Source organism: Pseudorasbora parva, chromosome 2 (genome assembly GCF_024679245.1).
Source record: "Pseudorasbora parva isolate DD20220531a chromosome 2, ASM2467924v1, whole genome shotgun sequence".
Classification (NCBI taxonomy): domain Eukaryota; kingdom Metazoa; phylum Chordata; class Actinopteri; order Cypriniformes; family Gobionidae; genus Pseudorasbora; species Pseudorasbora parva.
The window spans coordinates 58,070,680-58,097,187 of record NC_090173.1 but is presented as its reverse complement, the minus strand read 5'-3'; the positions used below and the strand labels follow the sequence as shown (position 1 = coordinate 58,097,187).

Sequence of the window (26,508 nt, the reverse complement as noted above, 5' to 3'; positions counted from 1 at the left end):
AACCAGATGTGAATTTTAGTTTTGTAAGGGGACAATATCAAAACTGCATCTTAGTTTTGTGTTAAATTAGATTGACTTTGCTGTCGAGGTCAGAGGCGAGCAGAAGAGTGACGTCACCAGTGCGCGTATCCTGAAGCAGAGGAAAAAAAGCAAGCGAACGTGCATGTAGTTAAGTGTGTGTGTAGAGAAATCCTCGCGTGCAAAATACTAACTCCAACTGTAAACCGAGACAAATAAAGTTGAGAAAAGAAGACGGAGTCCTGTCATTTCAGGGGTGCAACACCTTCGGCGAAGATTTTGCGACGGGATCCAGATTGAGAACGAACTTTTCAACCTCGGCTGGCGTCTCAAGAAGTAAAATCTTCCCTTGATGAGTTACCTTCACTACCGCGGGATAAATCAGGAAAGATGATATTCCCAACGGAGTTAGCTTCTTCCTCGCCAAAGCCATCGCTCTCCTCTTGGACGCAGTGTGAGTGCTGTAATCTGGAAAGAAGAGCAGCGGAGATCCATTGTGAAGAATTTGTCCAGCAGCTCGGGCTCCATTCAGGATCGCATTTCGGTCTTGATACCGCAGCATCTTTAAGATGAATGTGCGAGGGGTAGATTTGGAGCGCTCCCGCTGTATATACAGTGAGCTCTTTCAATCTCCAGCAGCTTGCCGGAAAGAGATGGGATCCATTTGGGAAGATGCTTCTGTATAAATCTCAGAGGGTCATCTCCTTCTACACCCTCTTTAAGCCCCACTAAACGGATATTAGACTGACGGCTTTTATCTTCCATTCTCGCCAGCTTTTCCTGAAGGGAGTCCACTGCCAGCTTAACCTCCATCGTGTCTTTTTTTGTGTTACGAAGAGCTGCCTGCATGTTGTCAAAGTTGTTTCTTATCAGCCGAACGTCCTCTTCCAGGACTCCAAGTCTATCCACGATCGGGGCGAATTCTTCCTTGAATAGTTCCCTAACGAAGCTGAGGTGCATCTTTAACTCGTCCGCGACAATGGAGCGAAGATCCCCCTCAGGACCAACATTCAGATATTTAACTCGCTTTTTCTCCGGGGAAGCCAGCGTTAATTGACGTTTTGCCATCTTCATTCGGTGCACCGTTAGCGGGTCAACCAAACCTAACCAAAATAACAGTTTAACTGAGAGGATAGATATATTAAGGATACCGAGTCAGGGAGCGATCAAACTACACTGCCATTGCTACCGGCGGGTCACGTGATCCCCCAGAAGTAGCTCTTAACATTCTAAAATACATGCTACCACAGAGCATTTTACATCCAGTAGAAAGCAATATGATGAAGCATAATGACTGAGACATCAAGAAAAAGACCAAAAGCGACTAACAGTGCACTTATTACAGGGACGATCCCCCTATCGTCAAAAAATTATATGTTCAATAAGTTATGACAACATATGTTTTTACATTGTTTTAACTCATCAAAACAAGTTAAGCAATGTTAAAGGGGGGGGGGGGGGTGAAATGCTGTTTCATGCATACTGATCTTTTTACACTGTTAAAGACTTGGATTCCCATACTAAACATGGACAAAGTTTCAAAAGTTAAGGTGGACGTTTGATGGGAGTATTTCTTTGTCAAAAATACTACTTCCGGTTAGTTATAAGTTTCGGCAAGTTTCTTGCGATCATGCGTCCCCTTTGACGTTAATGGGGGCGGAATTTCCTTGTATGGGCCTTACGGACAATTCTACCGGAAGAGCGTGAGAGAGAGAGAGGGAGAGAGCGAAAGCAACAGCCTACGCCCATCAAAGCGCTGGCTCGTAGGCTGCTGCACAGGTGATGTGCACAATTACAATGTCACCAAAAAAGTGCGTTTTTAGTTGCCAGACCAAGACAGTCCTGCACAGATTCCCCAAAAACCCCGCGTTAAGGCAACAGTGGATGGAATTTGCTTTTCCGGATCAGCAACTGAGTTGCGCGAATGTTTATATCTGTTCGCTGCATTTAGGTGCCGACTGTTTCATAAACAAGGCCCAGCTCGACGCCGGATTTTCCAATCGCCTATTGCTAAAGGATGGAGCAGTCCCAACGATAAAGGTCCCAACGTTAGAACCGCAGGCTGTGAGTAAGACTGCTTCAAATGTCTGTGTTTTTGCCTATGCTCATCAAGTAGCCCAAACATGATCACGTATAGTTAATTGATCAATGGAGCATGCGATGTGTAGTGCGTGTACATTTGTTTAGCTGGCCACTATATGTGTAACTTTATGTTTGTGTATTGTAAAAGCACTCCAAACAACAATACACAAAGAGTGGGGAAATATGTTGAACTAAATAAGCGCGCTTCTTCATTCAATTGCGCTAATATTCCATGTCTTTCTATGTAAACTCTAACTTAGCCTGCCGTGCAAAACCAGTCCGCTGTTACAATTGTCTACACAAACCACGCGGAAACACACACACACACACACGTGCACAACTGCACTTCCCACATGTACACCTTCAAAGACAAAAATACGACGATATAATTCAAGTATAAATATGTAAATAACACAAGTCGCTAAGCATATTATATAGTTAGTGTATAACTTGTACCACATAGAGACGTCCTGCTCTAGTCGTTTTTGCTGCTGCTCCTGTTCAACTGCAGCCTCTGGGTCTGATTCCGGATCATAGATGTATGGCTGTATCTGATTAAAAAGCCATATTTTTATTTTGAATAAAGTTTTTTTCCCGCTGTTAGGGATGACACAGCTTTACGACGCACTCGACTCAACACAATAGCAGCAGCGCGCACACGTCATTATTCAGCTCCGCTCACACGATACGCCCCCACCCGCTCGGCTTTTTTCGGAAAGACTCAGAACAGCGCATCTTTCTTATATAATTATAAAAAAAATAAAGACTTTTCGGAGATATGCAGGATGCAATGCTACTCTATAGGTACTCAAGATTGACATGACACTGACTGAAACTGAGTGTTTCACCCCCCCCCTTTAAACTTGTTTTTATTAGTTATACAAGATGTAACTCATTTTTTTAAAGTCAGTTTAACATAATTTAAGTTGAAATAACATCCAAGTTGATTGTACTGCAAATGTTCAAAATTTGCCGTTTTTTTTCTAGTGCTGGAGCTAAGAGCCTTGCTCAAAGACACACTGATGGTGAAGAGATCAAACCTTCTGCTTATCAGTTCACTGCTTTAGCCCACTACACCACAAAAGTCCAAACGCTATGAGGGCCATAATGGATGGCTAGGACAGGAGAAGGTGTTCACGGTGGTCAATCAATATAAAGCTGCAGAACTGGCACAGCTGTGTTGAGACGGCAGCAGATGTGGCGTTCACCGACTGTAAATGTGTGATCGTTAGAACAATACGTTTGAATAAAGGTTTGTTTCATGTGTTGACTTTTATTCATTTATTGGGATGTTTACTTTTAGTAGTTATTTTACTCATCCATTTATGTTTCCTATTGTTGTCATTAAATAAAATTATTCACATCGTATTCACATTGGCTGCATTTGTCTAATGTGTATTCGTGGCATGCATCGCTATGTCATATGACAAGTTGCCTTTTGCTTGTTTTACTAAAACGATATAAAAAAATTAATATAATTAAGTATTGGTCAACATTTGTCATTATTATTGTAAGTGTTTGCGGGTGGGCTAGCAGTGCAGTTCATTCTCGGGGAAATCTTATTTCTTTTTATAGGGATATATTTTTCGAGTATACAATCAACAGGTTCCTCCAAAGGCGAGATCTTCGAGCAGCTGAAAGACGTCTCTGAGACACTGAGGGGAACCGCACAGGTCGGGCTGTTACTGATGCTATGAGCTCTTACTGCACCTGTCACTCATATCTGTTCTTTTAGTGTTTTATAATTACATGGTGGTATATTTAACAATGAACAGTCATAATGATAAAACAATATGGGTTTGTGTACATTATATACACAGAAAAAAACAATAACAAGGTTAGATATCTTAAATAAATCATCATAATGCAATAATTTATTTTTATTATTTTTTGTTTTAGTTGTTATTTCATAAGCCTGGGATGAAACAGGAGATCACTTTAACAAGAAAAAGGGAAATATAAAGGAGATTTAGCCCACCTTTGCTTGTGGATGACATTTGTTTGTATATAAAATAAAGAAATGAACAGCATATTCAAGAGATCACGATTTGGGGTTTTCACAAGGATAAAAAAGGATGAAACTGTCAGATTAGTAGGGTTAAAATGTATTTCTTATACTACAATGACAAAATAAATGGGCAGTTGTTTCATAAACAAGACCACAAAATGAGCAAGTTTAAACCAATATTAATATATAGAAGATAGATGAATTAAAGCTGTCACACGAGTTGTTGCGCTTGTGATATCGTCATGGGTCACATGATAACGTCAACATGGCGCATAAAATGCGGATCGCATTCATACTTAACGAGATCTGGATATATAGTACCTACTCTTTTAGCGCTCGTTAAGTAAGTACTTATTGAAATTGAGTACCTACTCAATGAGTATGCGGTTCCGAACGCAGCCAAAGATTTGACTGTATTTGCATTTGACTATTAGGCTACGTTCTTGTCCTTATCTCTGACAAACTCTAAGTAATGTGCATACGTCCATCTCAAGAATGTAGTCTTCTTTTGTCATCTTCACTAATTAAGTCTTGTTTATACCATAGACTGTATAAAAATAGGTTTATACCTCGTTTGGTTCCAGTGCGAGCCTCCGCTGACTGCGCTTGCCTCGTCCGTTCTTCGACGTGCCTGACGTTGCGCTATTCTTTGAAACGTCAGAAAGCGTTTCTCAATGTCAAGGATGCTTCCTTGGAAGGACGGATCCTTCTAAGTCACTTCCTTCAGAGGCTAGGCGAGGCTCCTCTTTAGGATTCGGAGAACACGCAAATGGAACAGGCTAGCAATTGCACGTCATTGCGCCATTACGGCAGTAATTTTTTTTTATTTCGGCGCTTAAAAAAACGGAAGCAGTGATGATGGTGTGGTTGCTGTACAGCATTTTTTCAGAGATGGAGATGCTGAGGCAGCATCCGCGTCAGGCTCACAGGAGGAGGCTGTTAATTTGTCGCCACCTCTGTCCTCAAAGACGTGGGATGGTAAGTAACTTTCATATCGTAACGTTAGCGTAAGGATGGTGCTGACGTTCGAGTGACGTAAGCGCTCGTATCAGTGATGTTAAAAAAATATATCTATTATGTTATGGGTCAAATTGACCCGCACTGTTTAAACACACATGACAGTCAAAGAATCAATATGATTAAATAGGAGTTTATTGATTTAAATACGATTATATTGCCTGAGTGAACAACGATCCATGGCAAGGGTGTGGTATGATATTTGATATCTAAAGATATATTTAATTTAAGAACTATTTGTTAAAGACTTGTCCTATCTCACAAACAAGATGAGCAGAGCTGGCATCTTTTCCATTTACACTTTTTATTTTGAAAAAATACATTAACAAATTGACCCACAACATAAAAAGTGTTAAGCTTATTGCCTGGTAACACTACAGCTGTTAAAACACATGTAATGGTAGAATGATAAAATGCAATTTTACACATGCAATGGTAACATATGTGTGTAACAAAAAAAAGGCAAGCCTATATGAAGTAAAAATTACAAGGTGAATGACCAGTAAAAGGGAAAAGCTTTAAATCCCCCCTCTGCAAACCTGTTCAGCCAATATGTTTTATAGTTTAATAAATGGTAAATCTGAAATTATACTTAAACCTTCCTCTCTTCTGCATGTTGTACAGGCTCGCCACTACTGTGACATTAATGCCACAGTGCCAGTCCTGCAGCGCTACTATGGCGGGGAGGACATACGGCCAGACTTCAGGCTGGGCAGAGAGGCCATGCAGCAGCTGATGGGGGCTCTGGAGACTGACAGGCAGCACGGATGGGGCCCGACCCTGGAGACACTCGTGTTTCGGTTCTGGCTGGCAACTGGTTCAGCCTACAGAGTTGTCTCCAGGGTCTTTAGCATGCCTCTTCCAACAGTGCAGAGTGGTCCACAAGATGGTGGATGAGGTGGTTGCTGTGCTCCCCGTTTGTCCCCTTCCCTCACACTCAGGAGGAGCTCCAAGTGGTTGGAGATGGGTTTGCTCGCTTGGCTAACCACCAAGCATTTGCCAAGGCAGCAGGGGCAGTAGACGGCTGCCACATTAGAATTAAATGTCCCGGCGGCCCTGATGGTCACAATTATAACTAACGAAAGCTTTTCCCTTTAGTAGTGCTCCAGGCAGTCTGTGACCGTCAGGGCCGCTTTATTGACATCTTTGTGGGTTACCCAGGAAGTGTGCATGATGCACGAATCCTTAAGAACAGCCCCATCTACACTAGAGGGACTTACCCTCCGCCTGGGTATTTTCTCCTAGCTGACGGTGGGTACCCATGTCTCCTAAAGCCACACTATTTTCTGTGTTCATGTTTTTTTCTCCCATATCTTAACAGTCTTGTATCCTTTTGCTCTGCCTTATGCACAGGTGGTGGCAGCATGTGTAATTTTGCACAACATTTGTGTTGGTGTCAGCGTTGTGCTGGAAGAGGTGGAGGAGGAGGAGGACAACCAGCCTCCTGTGGAGCCTGATGGTGGGGAGAGCCGGAGTGGAACTGCTTGGCAGACTGTGCTGACCAACGAGGTGTCTGCACTCCACGAGGCACCTCTTGATCATGACTATTTTTGCCAGGTGAATAATTAAGTGTGGACTATGACCTGCTGTGCTTGCGTCCAAGTACATACAACACACCACCATTGGTAAACACCCATATGACCATTAAAGTACATTAAGTATATTTTATTTACTTTCAGTGATACAATATTACATATACTGCAACTGTTGTAAAATCAATGATCATCTTACATGACAGATTTGATTACCACTGGACTAACCTTAAAGGTCCCGTTCTTCGCATGTTTTCGAAGCTTTGATTATGTTTACAGTGTGCAATATAACATGAGTTCATGTTTCGTGTGTAAAAAAACACAGTATTTTTCACACAATTTACTTATCTGTATAGCGCTGTTTCCTCTGTCCTAAAAACGGCCTGATGATTTCCTTGTGCTATGAAGTCCCTCCTTCAGAAATACATCACGAGTTCTGATTGGGCCAGCGCTTTCCGTGTTGTGATTGGACAGCAGCTTAGCACACTTTGCCCGGAAAGGTCCCGCCTCTTACCATAACGGGGAGACTCAAGTGCTGAATGCACTCTTCTCCACGTGGGAGAGCAACGAGACCACGCCCCCTATTTTGCGTGTTCTTGTGGGCAGAGCTTTAGTAAACAAACGGTTCTAGTGACGTCATTACAGCAGGAAGTGCAGGGGTGTAGTCCAAACCTGCAGTCTCCCTCTCAGATACTGAAGCTTTCGCGCCTCGATCGCCCCCCGGTGGCCGGTCCCAGTATAGCCCCTGTGTTTTCTAATGGACGCGAGGCAAACTAAACAATAAAATTACTAGGGCTGTCCTCGACTAAGGATTTAGACAATCGAATCAGAATTGTCGAATCTCTCTATGGTCGACTGATAGTCGAATCATCTGTGTGTGTGTGAATGGGTTGGGAGGGGCACGACACTGTCAGCAGAAAGGTAAAACTATTTTTATTTTCCTTTACACACTGCACACAGCAACAACTTTTAATAAAGCGACCAAAACTGCCTGCCAACCGACAGACGAACTGACAATGGCTTTCTTATTTAGGTTTAAATAGCCTAAAATGTAATGTGGTGGATAAACATTAATAAACCGTTTTCTCATAACATGTTAAAGCCGCGATCGAAATACAGAACATCACACAAATATATAAAAGAACATTTTGATAAATAAACCTAAAAAAATACCTGCCTAGAGAGGAAAAAACACTTTGAGTGCGTTTACTGCACGTTCTGAAGCCAATTGTGCCTAAAGCGAGTGAAGACGTAACGCTCAATCAATCAATCAATCAACTTTATTTATATAGCGCTTTTACAATGCTGATTGTGTCAAAGCAGCTTCACAGTGTCAAACAGGATAATGTTGCGACAAAATTAGATTTGGCTGTACAGTCGTACTGGAGAAAACAGTGATGTTATCAGCTTATTTTAATTTATCATATAGCGACAATGTTGGCAGATCAGTATTATAGTTTATACAATTAAATAAGACCTAATTCATACATTTTATTTGTATAATTAGTTGAATAACTTTAATCATATTTTTGGTGTCCCCAACTGAGCAAGCCAAGCCAAAGGCGACAGTGGCAAGGAACAAAAACTCCATCGGGGCATGACGGAGAAAAATAAACCTTGGGAGAAACCAGACTCAGTCGGGGTGCCAGTTCTCCTCTGGCCTATTAACCCACCGTGTAAGATTATTATTCTGGCAACCTTACAGGTCAGAAATCATATTAGATTGGAATATTCAAAATTTCAGGGTATCACGGAAGAGAAGGATTTATTTAGGATGGGGCGTCGATTACACAATAGAATACATGAAAGATCGGAATTATTGCGCCGAAGACGGGTTTTGAGCATGTCGTGCTGGTGAGGCAAATTCGGAGGAGACACCATTTGACACGGCTCGGCAGACACTCCAGGATGCGTTGGTCATGTCCAGGCAGGTCCACCGTCCGATCCGGACAGGGCCCAGATCCGGGATAAACCTCGGGATAAACAGAGAGACTAACATTAGCGTAGATGCCACTCTTTTTATGATGTAACGAGTACATCAGGTGTTATGGGAAGTGTTCCCGGTTCCGGCTGACCTAGTTAAAGGGGGGGTGAAATGCTGTTTCATGCATACTGATCTTTTTACACTGTTAAAGACATGGAATCCCATACTAAACATGGACAAAGTTTCAAAAGTTAAGGTGGACGTTTGATGGGAGTATTTCTTTGTCAAAAATACTACTTCCGGTTAGTCATAAGTTTCGGCAAGTTTTTTGCGATCATGCGTCCCCATTGACGTTAGTGGGGGCGGAATTTCCTTGTATGGGCCTTACGGACAATTCTACCGGAAGCGTGTGAGAGAGAGAGAGGGAGAGAGAGAGAGGGAGAGAGAGAGAGGGAGAGAGCGAAAGCAACAGGCTATGCCCATCAAAGCGCTCGTAGGCTGCGCTGCACAGGTAATGTGCACAATTAACAATGACATCAAAAAGACAGTCCTGCACAGATTCCCCCAAAACCCCGCGGTAAGGCAACAGTGGATGTAATTTGCTTTTCCGGATCAGCAACTGAGTTGCGCGAATGTTTATATCTGTTCGCTGCATTTCGGTGCCGACTGTTTCATAAACAAGGCCCAGCTCGACACAGGATTTTCCAATAGCCTAATGCTGAAGGATGGAGCAGTCCCAACGTTAGAACCGCGGGCGGTGAGTTAGACTGCTTCAAATGTCTGTGTCTATGCTCATCAAGTAGCCCAAACATGATCACGTATAGTTACTATATATATTACTATATATAGAAATTGATCAATAGAGCATGCGATGTGTAGTGCGTGTACATTTGTTTAGCTGGCCACTATATGTGTAACTTTATGTTTGTGTATTTTAAAAGCACTCAACAATACACAAAGAGGGGGGAAATATGTTGAACTAAATAAGCGCGCTTCTTCATTCAAATGTGCTACTATTCCGTGTCTATCTATGTAAACACTAACTTAACCTGTCTACACAAACCACGCGTAAACACACAAACACACGTGCACAACTGCACTTCCCACATGTACACCTTCAAAGACAAAAATACGACGATATAATTCAAGTATAAATATGTAAATAACACAAGCCGCTAAGCATATTATATAGTTAGTGTATAACTTGTACCACATAGAGACGTCCTGCTCTAGTCGTTTTTGCTGCTGCTCCTGTTCAACTGCAGCCTCTGGGTCTGATTCCGGATCATAGATGTATGGCTGTATCTGATTAAAAGCCATATTTTTATTTTGAATAAAGTTTTTTCCCCGCTGTTAGGGATGACAGCTTTACGACGCACTCGACGCACTCAACACAATAGCAGCGCGCTGCTGCACACGTCATTATTTAGCTCCGCTCACACGACGCGCCCCCACCTGCTCGGCTTTTTTCGGAAAGACTCGGAACAGCGCATCTTTCTTATATAATTATAAAAAAAATAAAGACTTTTCGGAGATATGCAGGATGCAATGCTACTCTATAGGTACTCAAGATTGACATGACACTGACTGAAACTGAGTGTTTCACCCCCCCTTTAATGCAGCCTAACAATCAGTCAATTGAATTGAATAATGAAAGTTAAAAATGTTCTGTGGCTGCGTTCGGAACCGCATACTCATTGAGTAGGTACTCAATTTCAATAAGTACTTACTTAACGAGCGCTAAAAGAGTAGGTACTATATATCCAGATCTCGTTAAGTATTCATGCGATCCGCACTTTATGCGCCATGTTGACGTTATCATGTGACCCATGCAGGGCCGGCGCGTGCCTATAGGCGAACTAGGCAGCCGCCTAGGGCGGCAGCTCAGCCAGGGCGGCAAGAGAGAGAGAAGGCGAGAGAGAGAATTTTTTTTTATAAATTTATTTGTTAGTTTTACATTAGGTAGGTTACAATTATCGCACTTATATCAACAACATTTTTTCCCACTCCATTAGTATGAATTTAAATTAACTTTAAATTTAGAATAAAAATTCCCGCCCGATCGCGCCCCCACCTCACTTAGAGCAGCATCGATTAGTATATGCGTGCAAAATACGCTCGACTGTGCCATCCGTTCCGTGGAAGAGCGCTTTCCGCTGCTTCGAGACCATGGGCGCTTATTTGGATTTTTATATGACATCGCATCTCTCAAAGAAATAGGAGAACAGCCTACAATAGTTCTTCAGGATTGCTTAAGACTGGAAAAGTATGGCGTTATTTCCCTGTCAAATGTCGAGAGCGCAAATCTCTCTGCTCGCGCGCGGAATATAATGTGCGAGCGCAAATCTCTCTGCTCGCGCGCGGAATATAATGTGCGAGCGCGAATCTCCCTGCTTGCGCGCGAGAACTCTGAGTGCGCTCCCCCTCAGATACGCTGCTCTTGTTTGAAATGTTTGTCTGGGCTCACTCAGAGAATATGCCTGCACTTAAAACGATTATGCAATGTTATTACGTTTGATTATTTAATTTCTGTACCTGAATCACTGTGTCCTGCAGCTTCAACTGTTCACTTGTATTCAATAATGTTTTACATTTATATTATTAGGCTGAGAATTGTGAAATTTCACTGATATCTACTGTTGTGGGTGCTTAAATATTGTTACATATTTAAGGTTACATTGGTCAAAACAATGAAAACAAATAAGTATAACACATGATATTCACGGTCTCTGGACCCCCTAAAGCAGCCTTGGCCACCCCATGTATAAAAGTCTACTTCTGCCACTGCCAGTGGATTATTTAGAAATGTATGCCAACTTTTGCGGTGAAAGGTAACTTAATTCACAAATTGCAGTAACATTTTCCCAATAAAATGGATTTAATTAATTTAGTAGTCAGTATTTTTAATTAGTTTTATTCTGTTGCATTTGTGTTTGATGCAGTTAGATATATCATAATTTTACTGGGGCATTTTGCCCCCTTATCTATTATTACATTATATATGCTTATATTATATCTATTAGGGGTCATTTTGTTCAGATTTTAATTATTTTTGCCTTTTGGAATCTGAATTCGCGATTGCACTGGACACGTTTTAAGTGCAGGCATATTCTCTGAGTGAGCCCAGACAAAAAATTCTAACAAAAGCAGCGTATCTGAGAGCGCACGCAGAGTTCTTCAGGGAGAACTGGAGATTCGCGCTCGCACATTACATTCCGCGTGCGAGCAGAGAGAGATTTGCGCTCGCGCATTATATTCCGCGCGCGAGCAGAGAGATTTGCGCTCGCGCACTATATTAATGTACTTTCGCTACAATAATGCGCTCTCGAGTTTGCAATCTTGTGGTGCATATGGTACGCGGTTTTTCGCGTGCATATGATACGCACTTTATGGCGTATTATACATACGAACCGTATTATTAGGGTTATGGGTATTATACGCATAAAGTGCGTATCTATTTATACGCATGACCATGAGATTGTGTTGGTTTTTCCAAATGTTTTTATAGCATTGAGAGTGCTTCTCACTCTCCCCGTCACTGAGCTCTGGAGAACGCAGTTTCTCAAAGCTTAAACTGATTAAAAATGATCTCCGAGTCCGTACAATGACAAAAGACAGACTCAATGGACTAGCAACAATTGTAATTGAGCACGAACTTGTAGAAAAAGTTAAACTCGAGGACGCAATCAAAGCGTTTGCCGCTGCGAAAGCCCGACGCGCACGCTTCTGAAATGTAGGCTATTATGTGAATGTCTGTTTGTGTGTATCAGTCAAGAAAAAATCAAAACCTCCAATGAGCTAAAAAGTTGCGTGCATATGTTTAGTTTTATTCCGTTACACTGTCTATTATAAAACAGAAATTGCAGCTGTAGAGCACTGTGTACTTTTTTCACGTTGCAGAATGAAAAATAAAATCTGAAAACATGCTTGCACGTTTTTATTTTAGTTTAATTTTATAGATAAAGAAAATATTAATTTGTATGTACATGCATCTTAAGGATACCTAATTGTGAGTGGGGCGGCACGATCGTGCTCTGCCTAGAGCGGCATTTGAGCTAGCGCCGGCCCTGGACCCATGACGATATCACAAGCGCAACAACTCGTGTGACAGCTTTAATTCATCTGTATATTGATTTAAACATGCTCATTTTTTTGGTCTTGTTTAAGAAACAGCTGCCCATTTATTTTGTCATTGTAGTATAAGAAATACATTTTAACCCTACTAATCTGACAGTTTCTACTTTTTTATCCTTGCAAAAACCCCAAATCGTGATCTCTTGAATATGTTGTTAATTTCTTTATTTTATATGCAAAAAAATATCATCTACAAGCAAAAGTGGGCTAAATCTCCTTTATATTTCCCTTTTTCTTGTTAAATTTAACTCCTGTTTCATCCCAGGCTTATAAAACAACGTAAATAAAAAAAAAAGAAAAAAAAAATGAATGCATTATGATGATTTGTTCAAGATATCTAACCTTGTTATTGTTTTTTTCTCTGTATATAATGTACACAAACCCATTAGTTTTATCACTATAATTGTTCATTGTTAAATATACCACCATGCAATTATAAAACCATAAAACAACAGATATGAGTGACAGGTGCAGTAAGATCTCAGCATCAGTAACTCCACACCCTGACCGGTGCGGTTTCCCTCAGTGTTTGTAATGTCTGCTCAGAGACGTCTTTCAGCTGCTCGAAGATCTCTTGGAGGAAACTGTTGATTTTATACTCGAAAAATGTAAGTATCACTATAAAAAAATTAAGATTTCCCCCAGAATGAACTGCACTGCTAGCTAGTGATGTCCGGTTCGCGAACGAATCGTTCTTTTTAACCGGATCTTTATAGTGAACCGGTCGAACCAGTTCACCAAATCGAACTGAATCGTTCTAAACGGTTCGCGTCTCAAATCAGGGCTGATCCCACAAATACTGTAGATATTAACTTTCTGCCATCAGTGACAGTCTCTCAAACTAGAAATAAAACGAATATCTTGAAGTAGATGTTGTAACTCCAATCGTTAGCTGAAGTGAGACATGTTTTGCTGAGAGATCTGATGAACTCACGAGCAGCTGATACTGAGCATGCGCGTGTAACCGAACGGTTCTCGGATCCTCGGATCAGCAGTACAGAATCAAAACCGTTTCTATCGGACACGTTCGATACTGAGAACCGATGAGCCGATGAGCTGCGCATGCGTGTTATTTGTTCAGAGGAACGAAATGCAGGTTAAGTGTATTTAAAACTAATCACGTTTGGAAACATTATAAAAAAGCTGTCACTGTATTATTTTAAAGTTTTGGAAACAATAGATTGTAAAACGGTCAAATTAAACATTTATTTGTTTTATCAATAATGCATGATATTTTCAGGAACAGCTTTTATCTTATTTAATTTCTAAGTCGATAAAGATTTTAAAATAGATGTAATCAAAACAGTAGGTTTGATATTCAGCTTGCAGCAGTTCGCAGCTCAGCACCCTGTGCTCAGCACACACACACACACACACACACACACACACACACACACACACACACACACACACACACACACACACACACACACACACTGATACAGCGGTTCTCGAGTCAGATCGACCGGTTGCAACGGATCACCGGTACAGAATCGAGAACCGTTTCTATCGGACACGTTCGATCTTTCGGACATGTTCGATTCTGAGAACCGGTGAGCTGAGATACTGAGCATGCGTGAGAGCGTCGTAACCGAACTGTTTCTCTCGGACTGGGACAGCTGATGCTGATAATACATGAGCCCGGGTGAACACTTAGGATTTGTGTAAGTAGGCCTATTCTGTCAATGTAAGTTTATTTAATCCGTGTAAACATCAGTGTTTGCACGACAGTGACAGTCTCTCAAACCAGAAATAAAACTAATATCTTGAAGTAGATGTTGTAACAATCGATTCAGTACGATTTGGTGAACTGTATTTAGTGCTGTTGCAAAACATAAATGAAAAAATGTTTCCAAGATGATGATGATGTCAATTATAATTTTTACTATACTAAGTTTTGATTACAAATACTTTATATGGATGTGTTTGAATGTATTTTCATCCGCCGGGATGATAGAAATGACGTCATTACGTCAAGACGTAAAAGAACCGGTGATCCGGTTTTTTTAACCGGATCATTGAAACGAACTGTCCGAAAGAACCGGTTCGCGGAAAAGAACCGAACTTCCCATCACTACTGCTAGCCCACCTGCAGACACTTACAATAATAATGACAAATGCTGACCAATACTTCATTATATTACTTTTTTTATATCGATTTAGTAAAACGAGCAAAAGGCAACTTGTCATATGACATAGCGATGCATGTCACGAATACACATTAGACAAATGCAGCCAATGTGAATATGATGTGAATAATTTTATTTACTGACAACTAAGGAAACATGAATGAATGAGTAAAAGAATTAATAAAAGTAAACATCACAAGAAATGAATAAAAGTCAACACATGAAACAAAGCTTTATTCAAATGTATTGTTCTAACGATCACAGAAGGTGAACGCCACATCTGCTGCCCGTCTCAACACAGGTGTGCCAGTTCTGCAGCTTTATATTGATGAAGCAGTTGACCAGCGTGAACACCTTCGTCTGTCCTAGCCATCCATCATGTCCCTCATAGCGTTTTGACTTTTCTGTGTAGTAGGCTTTCTGGTTTGATCTCCGTAGCCGTCACCACCAGTGTGTCCTTGAGCAAGGCTCTTAGCTCCAGGGGGATCGTCCCTGTAATAAGTGCACTGCTTTTGGTCTTTTTCTTAATGTCTCACTGGCTCTGGGTTTACTGAGGATGAAGAGACCACAGCAACATCTGGCTCAGATGAGGCACTAAGGTGAAGTGATGAAGGGTCCAGGATCCTCAGTGCTCACACCCGTCTGCTGACATCTCAGATCCTACAAAAATGCACAAACATAATACAAAAGCACTCATTTAAACAGCACAATGTCATTTGATTTCTGTATTAGAAGTAACTAAATGATATTACTTTATATTTTTGTTTCAGGTTTTCCCCACACGACACCCGTGTCTTGCAGGCCCTGCTCCATCACAAAAGCTCTGCAAATGCAAAGCCATCAAGAATCAGAAAAGTGCTGAAATAACTCTTTGAAACAAACTTAAGATTTAAATAGATGTTTTATTCATTTCTGTAGTATACTGACTCAAAGCCTTTGATGACAGCATTCCTTTATCAGCCGCTCTCCACCAGATAAACAGACACACAAGCTCTTCTGTCCCTGTAACATTAAGATGTGTTACCTATGTGACTTATGTTCAATACTACATTTAAATGTAGTTGCTGATGTGTTAATGTTCCTCAGTTTATCAACAGTGCTAATGGACAAATTAAATGGATAACTTATGTTTAGTTAATGTAGATTTGTTTATTTACATTGCTGAGGTTCATGTAAAGTAAGCAGAGTTGTCAACAGTGAACTCTACATTATAGCACACACACACACACACACACACCATTCTGATCTATTCAGATGTATCAGATGTCTATTTTATGCTGTGATGTGCTCATCTGCAATACTTATCAAAAATTCCTGTCAGGTGTTAAATAAACATTTAGTAAGTATCTTTATCTTTAAGATGTATATGTAATCCACGTTGGAGACGTATGTGTGTTACTGGAGCTCCCCTGTTAGCTATACACAATAAAACATGTTTTTACAGCACAATCACAACTATTTAGACAACTTTACACCTTAAACAATTCAAAAGTTTACTCTACAGAAGCTCAACAAATGTGATTTGAACACAAGAGATTCGTGATTTTCGTTTGTAATACTCACGTTTGAAAAACACCCGCATCACTTTCCTCCACCTGACGTATCCTTTCCTGTGGCCTTATGGGAAGGCAAGGATAGAAAAATATCCGACGATGAGTGCTTCACAATCTGGGCGGAGCGCAGTAGGCCATCCGGGGATTTCTCGCCTACTCTTTTATGATTACTGAGGTTTCGAACATACTACTCCTTTCACGTACTGTTTTCGCCTACTATATTGTAGGTTAGTAGGCATATTTGGACGCAACTTAAGTACACGTACGTCCGAATCTCGCGAGAATTAGTCCAAACGCCTGGTAGTTCTCGCCTACTGTTTTATGAATACTAATGATTCGTACATACTTTTCGCTAGCCTACTGCTTTTTCCATACTATATAGTAGGAAAGTATGCGGTTCCGAACGCAGCCTATGTGTATGCCATAGTAAAGAGATGTGTTTTTAGTCTAGATTTAAACTGACAGAGTGTGTCTGCTTCCCGAACAATGCTAGGAAGACTATTCCACAATTTAGGAGCTAAATAGGAAAATGATCGACCGCCTGCAGTTGATTTAGATATTCTAGGTATTATCAACTGGCCAGAGTTTTGAGACCGCAATCGACGTGATGGAGTATAATGCGTTAAGAGCTCGCTTAAGTACCGGGGAGCTAAACTATTTAGTGCTTTGTAAGTAATAAGCAAGATTTTAAAGTGTATGCGATGTTTAATAGGGAGCCAGTGCAGTGTTGACAGAACTGGACTAATATGATCAAACTTCCTGGTTCTAGTAAGAACTCAAGCTGCTGCATTTTGGACTAGCTGGAGTTTGTTTATTAAGCGAGCAGGGCAACCACCCAGTAGAGCATTACAATAATCTAGCCTTGAGCTCATGAACGCATGTACTAACTGTTCAGCATTTTGCATTGAAAGCATGTGCCGTAATTTAGATATATTTTTAAGATGATAGAATGCGGTTTTACAGATGCTAGAAACGTGGCTTTCAAATGAAAGATTGGTATCAAAGAGCACACCCAGGTTCCTCACTGACGACGAGGGCTTGACAGAGCAGTCATCAAGTGCTAGACAGTATTCTCGGTTACTACTTGTGGAGCTTTTCTGTCCAATAATTAAAAATTCAGTTTTATCTGAATTAAGTTGCAGAAAATTACTATTCATCCAATTTTTTATATCAGCTATGCATTCCGTTAATCTTGTGAATTGGTAGGTTTCGTCAGGGCGTGAGGAAATATAGAGCTGAGTATCGTCAGCATAACAATGAAAACTAACGTCATGCTTCCTAATGATATCTCCCAGTGGAGCATATACAGGGTGAAAAGCAACGGTCCTAACACTGAGCCTTGCGGTACCCCATACTGAACTTGTGATCGGTGTGACATCTCTTCATTTACTGCTACAAACTGATAACGGTCAGATAAGTACGATTTAAACCATGCCAAAGCAGTTCCACTAACGCCAAAATAATTTTCGATTCTATTAAGAAGAATATTGTGATCGATAGTATCGAATGCAGCGCTAAGATCGAGTAACACTAATAGAGAGATACAACCACGATCAGATGATAAGAGTAAATCATTTGTAACTCTAATTAGAGCAGTCTCGGTACTATGATACGGTCTAAATCCTGACTGGAAATCCTCACATATACCATTTCTTTCTAAAAAAGAACATAATTGTGAAGACACGGCCTTTTCTAGTATTTTTGATAGAAACGGTAGATTCGAGATTGGCCTGTAATTGACTAATTCTTTAGGATCAAGTTGCGTTTTTTTAATAAGTGGTTTAATTATAGCCAACTTAAAAGTTTTCGGTACATATCCTAATGTCAAAGATGAATTAATGATATTAAGCAGAGGATCTATGACCTCTGGAAGTATCTCTTTTAATAGCCTAGTCGGTATAGGGTCAAGCATACATGTTGTTGATTTTGATGATTTTACAAGTTTAGCCAGTTCTTCTCCTCCTATAGCAGTGAATGAGTGTAATTTTTCCTCAGTGACCCTACAATGCTCTGTCTGAAGTGATACTGTAATAGACGGCTGCATGGTTATAATTTTATTCCTAATATTATCAATCTTACTATTAAAGAAGTTCATAAAGTCATTACTGCTGTGTTGTTTACAAACATCAGAAGCTGAAGCTTTATTTTTTGATAATTTAGCCACTGTATCGAATAAATACTTAGGGTTGTGTTTGTTTTCTTCTAAAAGAGTTGAGAAATAAGCAGATCTAGCAGTTTTATTGCCTTTCTGTATGCAATCATGCTCTCTTTCCACAAATTGCGAAAAACCTCTAGTTTTGTTTTCTTCCAGCTGCGCTCCATTTTTCTGGCTGCTGTTTTAAGGGCCCGAGTGTGCTCGTTGTACCACGGCGTTGGATTATTTGCTTTAATCTTCTTTAAGCGCCGGGGAGCAACTATATCTAAAGTGCTAGTAAAGAGAGAGTCAGTAGTTTCTGTTGCAGCATCAAGTTCATCTTGGCTATCTGTAATGCTGAGGAGATGGAACTGATGAGGAAGATTATGTACAAAGCAATCTTTAGTCGCAGCGGTTATCGTCCTGCCATATTTGAAGCGAGGGGATGGCTTTGCAGCCTTAGGTAAATTAAGTATACATGATATTAGGTAATGATCTGAGATGTCATCGCTCTGCTGCAGAATTTTAACAGTATCAACATTTATTCCATGTGACATTATTAGATCTAAAGTATGATTAAGGCGATGAGTGGGTCCCGATACGTGTTGTCTAACTCCAATAGAGTTTAGAATGTCTCTAAATGCCAATCCCAATGCGTCTTTTTCATTGTCTACGTGGATATTAAAATCCCCAACAATTAGTACTTTATCTACAGCTAATACTAACTCCGATACAAAACCAGCAAATTCTTTGATAAAGTCTGTATTGTGCCCTGGTGGCCTGTATACAGTATCCAACACAAATGTCAGAAGGGATTTATCATTTACACTACACAGCGTTACATAAAGCACCAAAACTTCAAAGGAATTATATTTGAAACTAGACTTCTGAGTAAGACTGAAAATATTATTATAAATTACAGCAACACCTCCCCCTTTACCTTTCAGACGTGGCTCATGTTTGTAACAATAATCTCGGGGGGTGCACTCATTTAAAGTAATGTAATCGTCAGGTTTTAGCCAGGTTTCTGTCAAACACAGCACATCTAAGTTATGATCTATAATCATATCATTGACAACAAGCGTTTTTGGCGAAAGGGATCGAATATTCAGCAACCCAAGCTTTATCAATTGTTCATCCGTATTATATCTGTTGTTTATTTGTTGGACATCAATTACATTTTTACTGTTGAATGGTTTTGATGGTTTTTTGTATTTACTAATTCGGGGAACAGACATAGTCTCTATATGATAACATCTAGGTGAAAGAGTCTCTATGTGCTGGGATTTAGCTGACTTTGGTGACGTGAGACAGCTAGCAGACGGTTGGTTTAGCCAGTTTGTCTGCTTCCTGACCTGGGCCCCAGTGAGTCAAGGTTTAGCTCTAAGACTATGTGCCAAATTACTAGAGAGAAGAGCAGCACCAGCCCAGGAGGGATGAATGCCGTCTATCTTCAACAGGTCAGGTCTGCCCCAAAAACTTTTCCAATTGTCTATGAAACCTATGTTATTTTGCAGACACCACTTAGACAACCAGCCATTGAGTGATGATAATCTGCTAACTATTTCATCACTCCTTTTCGCAGGGAGAGGACCAGAGAAAAATACGGCTTTTAACATCGCACTTGCGAGTTTACACACCTCTTTAATGTTCATTTTGGTGATCTCCGACTGGCGAAGTCGAACATCATTAGTGCCAACGTGAATAATAATCTTAGAGAATTTACGATTAGCTTTAGCCAGCACTTTTAAATTTGCTTTGATGTCAGGCGCTCTGGCTCCCGGTAAACATGTGACTATGGTGGCTGGTGTCTCTATTTTCACATTCCGTGTAATAGAATCGCCAATAACTAGGGCACTTTCAACAGGATCCTCAGTGGGTGCGTCACTGAGTGGGGAGAACCTGTTTGATGTTCTAATCGGAACGGAAGAGTGGTTTTTTGATCCGCGACTATGCTTTCTCATCGTCACCCAGCCCTGCTGCGCGGGCTCAGCCGGAACCAAACAATGAGTGTTCACTAAGCTAGTCGCATCCAAAGCAGTATCTAATGCTGTTACATTCTCACTACTCTCACATAAAGCTTGGATGCGTGTCTCTAAATCTGAAATCTTCTCCGTCAGCCTGATTAATTCCTTACATTTATCACATGTGAAGCCCTGTTCGCCAACGGAGATAGATATGCTAAACATGTAGCATGCAGTGCAAGTGACAATGACAGGAGAAGAAGACATGGCTTACCGTATTTGTTGATGAATCCAAAACTTACCACAGTTGTCTGATGGAGTCTTTTTAATTATCCAACTCACCACAGTTGTCTAAAGAACTCAGAAAACAGGAGACCCAGATGCTGGGATGGAAAGCTACCAGACTAGCGAAAAGCTAACGTGTGGTAGTGATTTAGATTAAAAGCTAGTAATGTCAAATTTAAATTGATAGGCTAAACACTATATGGTGATGAGTAAGTTATATTTAGCAGTGTAAATTACAAAGAAAATATATCAAATAGAGATTCAAACACAGCTATACAGAGCTACAAACAATGAGGCAGCAGGCAGACAAACAGGAGCAATCGATCAGGAACAATCAATCCAACATACACACATATTATTATTATTTTGTGTAAAGAACTTTTGTGCAGTGGTTAAAGGTTATCCAAGGAACAATAAGTACCTTTATTTTAAAGACTGTAACAAACTGTGAGGAGAAAATTCCTCACAATTACCAATGGCGAGGAACCAACTTCCTCACAAGTCACAATTTTTCACACACAAAAAAAAACTTTTTTTAATTTATTTTTTTCTCCTTGGCTAAAAGCTTTCAAAAAGATATAATATTTTCCCTTTTGCATAGAAATTGTTTGATAAAGAGCATATCATTGAAGTGCAATCATTTACTCATTACCTCTTTAGTGTGTGTTTAAATAATCATATTTTAATGGTAGTAAAATGCACTGGTTATTATTATATTCATTACAGTTCTTAAAATAGCAGTAAAGGCTTTCAAAATTTAAATGTTTATTTAACAGATTCTGGTTTAACAGTTTTTTTTTTACTGAAAATATGAAATGTGGCAGTTTGTAAGGAACATATCAAATAATTTATATGCGAAAGGAAGCATGATGCAATATATTTAAAATGTTTACTTTTATTAATTTCAAATAGCATTAATCTTGTATTACAGCTGTCTGTCCGATAGGTGTCAGTATATTCCAACTATGCTGGAATGCCAAAAATAACACATGGTAGAAGAAGAGCATCGCCTGGATACTGCAGCTGTGTCCCAAAGTGAAGGGTGCGCACTTCGAAGGCCATGCACTTCGAAGGCCAGGCCAGGCCACGCCTTCAAAGTGCACGAAGTGCACGAAGGGCGAACCGAGGGACAGGGTTGCCATGTCTGCAACACAAAAGCCCTCCAATTGCTAATCAAAACTATGCCAAAACGCACCCAAACGCGGGGGAAGTTCTGGATGAATATTGCTCAAGTAGGGGCTTAAACTAAAACCCACAGCAACGGTGTAAATGGTACTCCAATTGAACAAACTTCATTGTGATGTTAAACTTCAGTTATTTCATTTGTAAAAAGTAGCCTACTTTGAGTAATGTACTATTGAATCATGTATTGTCATTTAACTAGCACAAGAACAAATTGTTTCATGTAATGTAGGAATAAATAATATATAGCCTACTAGGTAGGCTAGCTGGCTACATGTAAAATAATAATAATAAAAATAATCATTTCATATACAAGACTGTATTTTACATGCTAGTAACCAATGGTTTTCCTTTATTTGTATTTTTTATTTCGTTTATTGGTGTGTAAATATTGAGTGATATATGTCGTAGCCTATTTTTCCTCTGAGATATTTTTAACAGTGTGAATTACATCAACACAATTATTGTAGGCTTGGCAATAGTCCACATTTTTGAATTGTTATCCACATTCTTTCTGTAAGGGACATTTAAATTTCACATCCTGGAAAGTAAATCTAAAGTGGGATGGTCGGGAATAAAAGCATTCTAAACACGGGTGAACACGATGCGCCCCAAACGAGTGAGTGCCCTTCAAAGGCCGCGGCGAGTTTTGTTGGATTTCGTAATTGCGCTATCAGGTGTTAACGATTGCTATTGCATTGATTCCTATCGGATACCAACGGTGCAAGAGGACAGCTATCCTACAGCTATTTTTATATCTATATATATATATATATATCTATATATATATATATATATATATATATATATAAGAAATAAATTGCAAGTATGGAGATGGAAATGTTTTTTTATATATATATATTGTATCTTTTGATGGAGGAGATGGCGCAAATATGTCACCCCCGGCGGCGCCGGGTGATGTACTTCAGGCTTAGCCAAGACCATCACCAGGTAAGTTAAAATGCTTTGCCCCTTCCCAATAAGAGGCAGCGTGCATGCTGAGTTTCTGGTTTACACCTTTAAATGTAGGCCTATATTAATAAATGATAGAGATGCTTAATGTAAAAAAATAAAAAAAACCTGATGGTTGAAATGCTGACTAATGTCTTTTCATGGTGCAATTTCATATAGTTTATTCTCTTCACCATGGCAGTTAAGCTTAAAATACAGTGAATAAATGAATGAATTAATCTGCCGCTGATCAGTCCTGCCACTGCACAGGTGAACAGTGCTCCATTTCATGGATGCAGGCTTTAATATGGGACGCACTTAGCAACAATTTGGTTATATTGTGAGAATACATTAAAAAAAGCAAAGAAATAAAAAACAGTACAAAATTGTGCCCTTTTACTATGTGGTGCATTGTTCTACATAGCCAACAGTAAATAAAGGAGGCTACTTTAAATTGAAGAACATTAATTGCAACATCCACCGTAGTGCACCAGTAATTTCTACACTATAAAGCTTTATGAAAATTTTCTTAAGAAAATATACACATTTTTATTTTATCACCTTCATTGTTTTGTGTGAAAATTACAAGACACATGATACATTTTGACAGTGTAAGACTTTACACATGACTACTTGTTCCCCTTATGTACTATAAGTAGTTACTAAATGTAGTTTACTCAAGTATCTTTATATTTCTTCCACCAATTAGCCTACTTTGTCATATAGCTGTACATAATTTCTCTTTTCCTTCTTTCCCTAAATCAGAGCAGACCCCTGTACTGCAGGATAAACCTCAGTGCCCCACTCCTGGAAAGGTTTTTTGGAGATGGTGACACACGTCCTGACTTTCGGCTGAGCAGGGAGGCCCTGACAGTGCTGCTGGGTCTGTTGAGAAGTCAAAGACAACACGGATGGGGTGTCACAATTGAGACCCTGGTGTTTCTTTTCTGGCTGGCGTGTGGCACATCATACAGGGTGGTCTCCAGAGCATTTGACATGCCCCGTTCCACTGTCCACCGCATTGTCCACCGAGTCGCTGATGAGGTGGTGGCCATTCGCCACAAAGTTATCCACCTCCCCAACACCCCAGAGAAGCTGGAAGCAGTTTGCCGTGGGTTTGCAGGGCTGGCAAGGCACAGAGCTTTCCTGAAAGCTGCAGGAGCAATCGACGGCTGCCATGTCCGTATCAAGCCTCCAAGCGGCCCTGATGGTCAGTGCTACAGGAACAGGAAACTGTTCCCATCTATAATCCTGCAGGCAGTTTGTGACCATCAGGGCCACTTCATTGACACCTACGTGGGCTGGCCGGGGTCAGTGCATGATGCACGAGTGCTCCGCCACAGCCCACTGGACAGGAGGTCAGTGTATCCTCCTCCAGGGCACTTCATCCTGGCAGACGGAGGGTACCCATGTCTTCAACACCCACTCCCCCTCATCACTCCCTACAAGAGGCCAGTACAAGGTGTGGGAGCCCAGCGCTTTAATGTCCATCATTCCAGGGCACGCTCTATTATAGAGCGTGCTTTTGGGATGATGAAGACCAGGTTCAGGGCTATCTTCCTGCAAGCGCTGGAAGTGCACCACACCTTTGTACCTCATGTAAGTCAATTGCAAAGACATTTGCAAAATACTGTGAAAGTAGAAACGGATTTATTTTTTGTGAAGCTATACTTTTGTTCCCTTTTTTACCATTTCAGGTCATAACAGCCTGTGCCATCCTCCATAACATCTGTCTTGGGGTTGGTGACATCATAGCCCCGGAGGATGAGCACGAGGAGGATATGGCAGAGGATGAGGGGGAGCAGGATTTGGAGACAGTCAGTGGTGCTCCCTGGAGAGACCAGCTGTCTGCTGAGGTGTCTGCCCTGGAGGAGGTACCCGCTGACCATGACTATTTGTAAGAGGCAAGTAAGAGAATTGTGAAGCTATATACACAAGACACAAATGAAATGCAGCATATAACTTTTTAGCATGTTGAAATGTTTATGGTGTGATTAATGTATTCTTCGCCCTTTCTGAAAATATTGCAGCGACATGACAGCCGTCGATTGTGTTAGCCCTGCAAACCCATTGGTAGACAATGCAGTGGACAGTGGAAATATGCACAAACACTCTGGAGACCATCCCAGATGATGTCCTACCGGCAGAGGCCTTACCAGGGTCTCTATTGTGGCATCCCATCCCATCCAGCAGCACAATCAGGGCCTCCCTGCTCAGCTGAATAAATGCATAAAGAAATGTTTTTTGTTTTCTTTTCTTTTTTTACACAATTTTAACATTTAGGTTTTTCTTATGCTGTTTACGTTAAAGTTATGTTGTAAATATGTCAGTCATGCATCAAACCATTTATTTTACCAAGTTAACTGTTTAAATGTACTTGGGCAAAAATGCATGTATCAGGCAATGGCTTATGTGCAAAATTGTTGCATTAAAAAAAAAACAATAACAACAATACAGACCTATTTCATGTCTTTTATTTACATGTAACAAAAGTGTACACAAAAACAAAATAAAACAATTGTAGCCTTTAACTTTTTCTCTTCTTGAGAGAATGGTTAACAAAAAAAAATATTTGTTAACCATTCTCTCAAGAAGAGAAAACAATCTATCCATGCGCTCCCGACTCTCCTGGGCTCTTCTCTCCTCCGTCTCTCTCTGGAATTGAATGTCCTCCCTGAGAAGGTCAATCAACTCATCCTCCCGGCCTCTTTTTCTGGGTGCTGGTGCTGGTGCTGGTGCTGGTGCTGGTGCTGGTGCCTCCTCCTCCTCACCCACTGCTGAACTTGGCCCTGGCCTTTCCTCAGGGATGGAGGCAATTAGGACAGGGGGGTTGTTTGAAGGCCTCTGTCCTAACACCTCATCCATGAGGCAGGGATGTGATTTTTCCGGATTAATCCGGAATTCCGGATTTTCCGACCTGAAAATGTGACCTACGTAAATCATGCAGATCTGTAAAAAAAAAAAAAATTGGCGGGGGCGGGGGGGGGGATTGGTGGGTTGACCGTCATCTCACAGCCGTCACCATGGTAACCCGGGTCGAAACCACGATCGCGGGATGGGCAACAAGGACTGTATCGTGACAAGAACATCACCGGATCGGATGATCTGGGTATACTATTGCTTGTGTCTATATATAACCTATAAGTTACTAATTTGACTTAGTTGTCGATTGATTAGATGATCGATTTTGATTGATTTTCCACTATGGCAGGATGTTTAAGCTGCATTTAACATTAACTTGACAGCTAACATTACTTGTATTTGCTAGCACTAGCTATATATGCAAACAGCGCGCTTTTCGGCGCCCCCCGCTTTTTTCACGTCAGTTTGGGTGACAAAGTCATCTGAAGCCATTCCATAGCTTAACCCTTAAATGCATGACTGTTTCGCCAAACATTCTTACATATTGGGCACCCGGTTCTATATTTAACATGGATAACGTTAGACCTCTACCTGTCGCGATAATACAACTCCTGATGTTAGAGTAACAGCTACAGAAGAATATAATAAAACGTATTTCGTTACCTTTTGGAGCTTGGAAGGGTTCAGTTTGAGCAGATGTTTAATACCATCATCATATTTCCTCGTCAGAGAT

General features: G+C 40.6%; 1 protein-coding gene across 1 annotated transcript; it reads left to right on the top strand.

The window, feature by feature from the left end:
• The first annotated feature begins 4,999 nt into the window (after positions 1-4,999).
• Positions 5,000-24,814, top strand: LOC137049284 (uncharacterized). Its single transcript, XM_067427786.1, has 7 exons — positions 5,000-5,086; positions 5,750-5,968; positions 6,067-6,187; positions 6,287-6,376; positions 6,447-6,682; positions 23,679-24,512; positions 24,611-24,814. Exons 1-7 carry the CDS (start codon positions 5,000-5,002, stop codon positions 24,812-24,814), a joined length of 1,791 nt encoding a protein of 596 aa, XP_067283887.1.
• Positions 24,815-26,508: the final 1,694 nt, after the last annotated feature.